This window comes from Lottia gigantea (genome assembly GCF_000327385.1).
Source record: "Lottia gigantea unplaced genomic scaffold LOTGIsca_210, whole genome shotgun sequence".
Taxonomy (NCBI): domain Eukaryota; kingdom Metazoa; phylum Mollusca; class Gastropoda; family Lottiidae; genus Lottia; species Lottia gigantea.
The window spans coordinates 217600-225880 of NW_008708459.1; the positions used below are offsets into that span (position 1 = coordinate 217600).

Here is an 8281-nt window from a genome sequence, read left to right on the forward strand (position 1 = left end):
GGGTGCTGTCTGGTTATGGGAACTGATTGAAACAGACTGGAAATTCTGATATTATTAAGAAACAATATTTCTCTCAAAACCACGGGCATGGTGAGCTATTTTATAACTGACCACAAATAAATAATTATTCTAATTTAATAATAAAATGATATCAATTGATTGTTAGTGTTAGTATAAATAAGAATACTATAATTAATGTACATGAAGAAACATAGTTGTTGTGATTATAAAATATGTTTTAAAATATTCTTTCCTTGTTAATCACAAATTTGGTCACTGTGACATATCATTCACTGCTATTTATTGACTGACCTATATTTCAAATAGAGGCTGATACAATAAGGTATACTAACTATCATACAATTAGTAACACGACAAGATATTTCTACACATTGTATGACCTGTATATCAAGTGAGACAAGTTATTTCTGAGAAACATGTGACGTAATTTTTCCTGGAAACCTAATTATTCTGTGTAGGATTGATAGTTTATACTGATAAACCTTTTATAAAAAATCAAAACCAGTATAAAACTTGACTAGTGGTGGACAGAACATGTTATTCTGTATAGGATTGATAGTTTATATTGATAGCAAGGGATTAACTAGTGTGGTGTCATTATTTGTAGGAACTGTTATATTCATAGCGAGGAACCTTTCAATTGTCAAGTCCCTAGTTCAAGTTGTGGCAGATCAAACAAGTTATTGGTAATCGTCTCTAGAAGGAAGTACTCAAGAAGCAATTTCTAAGAAATCTAAACCAGTATATGATGTGACTGTTAGTAGAAATCAAACAGAACTTCTTCAGTGTGTTTTAGAAGAATAAAATGGCCACAGCTTCAGTGAGTAACACACCAGAATGTTCTATTTGTTGTGAAGGTTTTAAAAAGCCAAAAATTTTACAATGCGGTCATACTTTTTGTCTGGGCTGCATTGAGACATATATTGGTGATAAAACAGAAACATTCCCCTGTCCGATCTGTCAGCAGGATGTTAAGATTCCAGAAGGTGGTGTTAAGATGTTTATTTCCAATTTTGTTGTTGAACCGTCACCACGAACAACACAAGTTACAACATCACCCACAACACATGTTACTAGTACAACATCACCTACAACACATCTAACAGACAAAACCTCTTCAAAGGTAAAATATCACTGTCCACGTCATAGAGAGAGACCAATAGACTACTATTGTCTAACTTGTCACTGTGTTTTATGTCATATATGTTTTCTGAAAGAACACAACGGTCACGAGTATTTAGATGTAGAATGTGAAACTGTGAAAGAAAAAGCTACAGAGCTAGTTTTAACCTCAGAGAAATTCATCCAAAATAAAACCAAAGACTTGGAAGAAACTCATGTGGTGTTAGTAGAAGCGAGAGAGACACTCCAGCGTTTTACTGAAGATGCTTGTAGCAGAATAACCAAACAAACTGATAAAATTATAGCAGATATAAAGGCTAGCAGTGAGAGAATCATGACAGACGTCAAAAATAAGTCTAAAGAATCAGAATCAGAATTGACCAAAACTGAAGAGAAAATTATGGTAGATATAAAAAATTTCAAACTGAATCTGGAGACGAATTTCCCTTCTTTAACAGAAGATTGTGATTTACAAATTTTAGTTTCACTTGAGAAAATAAAAGAGCTAGAAGAATTGTGTAAAGATATGAAAGTCGAAACACCATCAGTGGTTCAGTATCTTGATTGGAAAGAAAAAGATTTTAGTTTAAATATCGACATGTTAGGATCCATGGTGTTAAAACAATATCACATACCCAAACTACACGAGTCTAATTCATATCAATTTTATTATAATATAAATGATATAAAGAAGGATGATGAATGGTATTATAGTCAAGACAAGTTTAGTTACAGTAACTTGGTATTGAGTTGGTGTGTAATGAGGCGTAGTGGTTGTTTACATATTAATATTAATCTATTACCAGATGACAATCCTAGATTTAACTATTGTATTATTGATTATCAAATCAGTATATTGAATATTGATGATGACAGTAAAACTATAACTAATACATACAGTAACGATAGATTAGAGAGAGGTAGTTATTGGTGTAGGTGGTGGAATTCTATCACCTGGTCTAAACTCACTAATAAAAACAATGGTTATTTAAATTCTAACAAGCAGTTTGTGATTCAAGTTGATATCACACAGATCAGAGAAATATCATTGATATAAAGTTTATTTCACAATTCAATCTTTTATCTCTTGGTCAATCCTCTTTCCTCATATTTATATATTTCTGTAACTTTGTATTTTATTGTAAATATTTGTAATTAAGTGTAACTTTTTTTGAGAATTTTAAATTTTGTATTTTTTGAAGTAAGTTACCAGTATTTACCAGTCGATGATATGATGTTTATGACGATACATATCTTGGTAAAATAACAACTTGAATTTGAACTTGTTTTGGTAGTTGCTTGGTTACGGCGTCATCGATTTCCTTATGACGTCATGTTACGGAATTAAACTACGCATTGTTTAAAGGAATAGTAAGCTTTGTAAAATTGTTTAAGTCAAGCAAGCAACACTAAGAAAAGAGGTTATGATGTCCGTCTATTCCAATCCTCTTTCCTTATATTTATATATTTCTGTTAATTTGTATTTTATTGTAAATATTTGTAATTGTATATATTTTTAAGAATATTGATTTTTGTTTGAGTAAGAATGATGTTTTGACTGTAATTTCAATTTACCAGTCATGCTCTATAGACCAGTCTTTCGGCGAAATTTGAATACAAAACAAGTGACAGAAAATACGGTAAAAGCTACAATCAACAGTTTCCATATGTGTTTATTTACCGCATCCAAGCGGTTACGGGACCCTACGCGTAGGTTCATAAATCGTCACTGATGATTTATTCGTAGTAACTTTTGTAAGTACTCTCTCTCCGTAATCCGACATGTTTATACGGTCCCGATGTATGTCGGATTACACTGAGTATACTGTAGTATTTTACACAAGTTACCTCCCATTTTCTATTTTTACAAAGTTTCTACTTGAAAATGGCTTTAATGTGATAATCTGTATCTTGATAGAAAAAAAGCTGAAATTTAATATAAAATATTTCAAGTAGAAACAAGGCTAAAATATAAAGCTAAAAGTCAGAACGGAATCACAAAGCCAAAAGGTAACGCTATAAGATGTAAAATGTGTACAGTTAATTACTACAGACAACATTTAACACTTACTACACTATAAAATATCTATTACCTCCCTTGATGTACAGATTTCACCAGTTATATTTCTAGCCCCGGTTTGATTTATTTATAAAAAAAAACAGTTTTCAATAAAATATTTTCTCTTCAGTTAGTAAACTATTAATATGACACGTAAAACAGTGAGCTACAAGCTGTTTTTTAACAACAGGGCATGCTTTATAAATATGAATAAATTTAAAAATAGTTTGTGATTCTAATCTGAAATGGTCTGTTATATTTGATTCTAATCAGAAATAGTCTGTTATATTTGATTCTAATCTGAAATGGTCTGTTATATTTGATTCTAATCAGAAATAGTTTGTTATATTTGATTCTAATCAGAAATATTCTGTGATATTCGATTCTAATCTGAAATAGTCGGTGATATTTGATTCTAATCTGAAATAGTCTGTGATATTTGATTCTAATCAGAAATATTCTGTGATATTCGAATCTAATCTGAAATAGTGTTTGATATTTGATTCTAATCTGAAATAGTTTGTTATATTTGATTATAATCTGAAATAGTTTGTTATATTTGATTCTAATCTGAAATAGTCTGTGATATTTGATTCTAATCTGAAATAGTTTGTGATATTTGATTCTAAACAGAAATATTCTGTGATTTTGATTCTAATCTGAAATAGTTTGTGATATTTGATTCTAATCTGAAATAGTTTGTTATATTTGATTCTAATCTGAAATAGTTTGTGATATTTGATTCTAAACAGAAATATTCTGTGATTTTGATTCTAATCTGAAATAGTTTGTAATATTTGATTCTAATCTGAAATAGTTTGTTATATTTGATTCTTATCTGAAATAGTTTGTTATATTTGATTCTAATCTGAAATAGTTTGTGATATTTGATTCTAAACAGAAATATTCTGTGATTTTGATTCTAATCTGAAATAGTTTGTAATATTTGATTCTAATCTGAAATAGTTTGTAATATTTGATTCTAATAAGAAATATTTTGTGATATTTGATTCTGATCTGAAATATTCTGTGATATTTGATTCTGATCTGAAATATTCTGTGATATTTGATTCTAATCTGAAATAGTTTGTGATATTTGATTCTAATCTGAAATAGTTTGTAATATTTGATTCTAATCTGAAATAGTTTGTAATATTTGATTCTAATCTGAAATAGTCTGTGATATTTGATTCTAATCTGAAATGGTTTGTTATATTTGATTCTAATCTGAAATAGTTTGTAATATTTGATTCTAATCTGAAATAGTCTGTGATATTTGATTCTAATCTGAAATAGTTTGTTATATTTGATTCTAATCTGAAATATTTTGTGATATTTGATTCTAATCTGAAATATTCTGTGATATTTGATTCTAATCTGAAATAGTCTGTGATATTTGATTCTAATCTGAAATAGTTTGTTATATTTGATTCTAATCTGAAATAGTTTGTAATATTTGATTCTAATCTGAAATAGTCTGTGATATTTGATTCTAATCTGAAATAGTTTGTAACATTGTGTACAACAGTAAAGATATGTTTTGTCTTACCTTATTAAAAAAGGGTAGATAACTCCAGGCAGACTAACAATTGAATATCTGTTATTTTCACTCTTCGTGTAGATCTTTTTCTGGGAAATAAAATAGAGGTCGATCACTATAATGAACATGTTGTTTTTAAAATGTTCAGGGTAAGTTAAGTTGAAATATGGTTGGTGAAGTGTATCACAAAAAACACACATAACATTTTTGGTTTGTGTTTAATTAATTTGAACATGCTTGGAAAATCAGACGGTATCTTTACAAAAACTTCTGTATTTTTCATCTTTATTATTACACAACCAATAGACAGTATATCAGTAATTTCTCTAAACTGTAGCAATATTTATTATCATCTAGTTTCATCAACAAATTTCTAAAAATAGTCTTCTCTTTTTTACACAGTTCGTACTGTTTTCTTACTTTCACTTTAATTTGTTAATTATCTCAGATAAGTCAGGTTGAAATTACAGATGTGATGATAAACTGAAAGTAGAAGTTTGTGTTAAACTGTAGAAATATTCTGTCTAACTGATATAATACTCATGTTTATCTTTCGTGGAATTTTAATACGGTATATTGTATTGAAATTATATAATACATGTTCCAAATAAACATTATTAGCTATGTGGACTCTCTGAAAGATATTTCAAGTTGACAAACCTAAAAACCAAATAAACATTATTAGCTATGTGGACTCTCTGAAAGAGATAAGAAAGTTGACAAACCTAAATATCAAATAAACATTATTAGCTATGTGGACTCTCTGAAAGGGATGTCAAGTTGACAAACCTAAATACCAAATAAACATTATTAGCTATGTGGACTCTCTGAAAGAGATGCTGAGTTGACAAACCTAAATACCAAATAAACATTATTAGCTATGTGGACTCTCTGAAAGGGATGTCAAGTTGACAAACCTAAATATCAAATAAACATTATTAGCTATGTGGACTCTCTGAAAGGGATGTCAAGTTGACAAACCTAAATATCAAACAAACATTATTAGCTATGTGGACTCTCTGAAAGGGATGTCAAGTTGACAAACCTAAATATCAAATAAACATTATTAGCTATGTGGACTCTCTGAAAGAGATACCAAGTTGCAAACCTAAATACCAAATAAACATTATTAGCTATGTGGACTCTCTGAAAGAGATACCAAGTTGACAAACCTAAATACCAAATAAACATGATTAGCTATGTGGACTATCTGAAAGAGATACCAAGTTGCAAACCTAAATACCAAATAAACATGATTAGCTATGTGAACTCTCTGAAAGAGATACCAAGTTGCAAACCTAAATACCAAATAAACATTATTAGCTATGTGGACTCTCCATTGACAGACTTAAACATGTTTACTCTTTGAAAGAGATGCTCAGTTGACAAACCATTTCACAAAGTGTCGTGGGTGTTCTAAATGGGTGAGAGTGCTTATTTTAGTGGATCTCAAAGTAAAGTCTTCGAACTGAGACTCAAGAGTTATTCGCTTTAAAAATGACCTTTGAGATAAACTTGTCCACCAGAAAAGTCTTGTTATATATGAGATACAGATTATGGCGAAAGACGAAACAAAATCCTAACAAAATATATATTTCTCTAGTTTTATCAGAATGAGTTTATCAGCCCTCAGAATATCAACCCTAAATGAAACTTAAATAAATCAAATGTTGAATGCTATATTTAAATCAGATTATTTTAATTAAAAGAATAAGGTAAAGACAGGTTTCTGAATACCCAGTCCATCAAAAATACTTTCTTTTTTGATACGATCAGTAATACACCTGTAATAGCTGATTCAAATTGAAGGAAAATCTCAGCTAAGTATGTAAAAGATTTGTGGCCCCTCAGTCTGGTGAAGTCAGAGTTGATCATTGTAATGTAGAAGTTTCAGTGTCGAGTCGAGGATATAAACAATTCTATAAATAGATCACAATGTTTAGAGATTGAGGTAAGGTGCTAACAGGATCTATTTTTAGACTTGTAATAACCCAGTCAAGAGTTAGAACCAATACGCTGATAAATTCTCTCATCTAGAAAGACAAGTCAAATCTTTCTCTGTAGGTTATTAAATCAAATCTTTCTCTTTAGGTTATTAAATCAATTCTTTCTCTGTAGGTTATTAAATCAATTCTTTCTCTGTAGGTTATTAAATCAAATTTTGGGTGAAGAATCGTGGAAATTCTACAACCTACGCAGTATAAGCAGTGGCGGCGTCAGCCTTCTGAGACTGGGGGTACAAATAGGGGACAGGCTGACTCAATAGGGGGACAATTGCTGAGGCTGAATTCCAATTTTGGAATCCCCCCCCCCCTCCTAACTGATTATAAGTCACATAGTCGTGTATGAATTGGTCACATTAATGTAGGTGTATGACCACTCTGTATGAACACGGCAATCCAAGATATCCCAGAGAGATTCTATAGAGAGAGCCCACGGCAACACGACCATATGACACTACCCATTGAACGCAACATTGCGCCGTCCGTTCATCCCTTTGACGATAAAATCTCTGCTATCCATCAACTTGGAACAAACAGAACCGTCATCACTGAAGACCTCTTCCACCCTCTTGACATAACTCTATAACTCTATAGTTTGACATGACATAACACCCTAGCTTAACACGTCTCTATAGTTTGACATGACCATAACACCCTAGCTTAACACGTCTCTATAGTTTGACATGCCATAACACCCTAGTTTAACACGTCTCTATAGTTTGACATGACATAACACCCAACAGAGTAGTTGAAGTGTGGAATAGCCTACCTGACAGTGTTGTTTCAGCTAAGAACGTAAAAACATTTGACCGTCGTTTAGACAGATATTGGAAAAACCATCCCCTGATATATTAACATTTTAGCTCGACATTACTCTCTAGTTTGACACGAATCTCTTTAGTTTGACATGAATCTCTAGTTTGACATAACTCTCTAGTTTGACATGAATCTCTAGTTTGACACGAATCTCTTTGGTTTGACATGAATCTCTAGTTTGACATAACTCTCTAGTTTGACACGAATCACTTTAGTTTGACATGAATCTCTAGTTTGACATACCTCACTCGTTTGATATGAATCTCTACTTTGACAAGAATCTCTTGTTTGACATGAATATCTAGTTTGACATGGATCTCTAGCTTGACATAACTCTCTACTTTGACAACAATCTTTCTAGTTTGTCATGACTCTCTAGTTTGACATACCTCACTCGTTTGACATAACTCTATAGTTTGACATAACTCTCTAAGTTGACATGACTCTATAGTTTGACATAACTCTCTAGTTTGACATAACTCTCTAGTTTGACATAACTCTCTCTAGTTTGACATAACTCTCTAGTTTGGCGTAACTCTCTAGTTTGACGTAACTCTCTCTAGCTTGACATAACTCTCTCTAGTTTGACATAACTCTCTCTAGTTTGACATAACTCTCTAGTTTGACATAACTCTCTAGTTTGACGTAACTCTCTCTAGCTTGACATAACTCTCTCTAGTTTGACATAACTTTCTCTAGTTTGACATAACTCTCTAGTTT

General features: G+C 31.2%; 2 protein-coding genes across 2 annotated transcripts; one reads left to right on the forward strand and one right to left on the reverse strand.

Moving 5' to 3' along the window:
- Positions 1-688: 688 nt before the first annotated feature.
- LOTGIDRAFT_201950 (hypothetical protein) lies at positions 689-1509 on the forward strand (the record flags this gene model as incomplete). The annotated part of the gene is made up of 1 exon (XM_009054285.1): positions 689-1509. A coding segment is annotated over exon 1 (681 nt), but the record flags the coding sequence as incomplete, so codon positions are not given.
- Positions 1510-4095: 2586 nt separating this feature from the next.
- On the reverse strand, positions 4096-4719 carry LOTGIDRAFT_143613 (hypothetical protein; the record flags this gene model as incomplete). Its single annotated transcript, XM_009054286.1, has 1 exon — positions 4096-4719. A coding segment is annotated over one exon (624 nt), but the record flags the coding sequence as incomplete, so codon positions are not given.
- Between the last annotated feature and the right edge of the window lie 3562 nt (positions 4720-8281).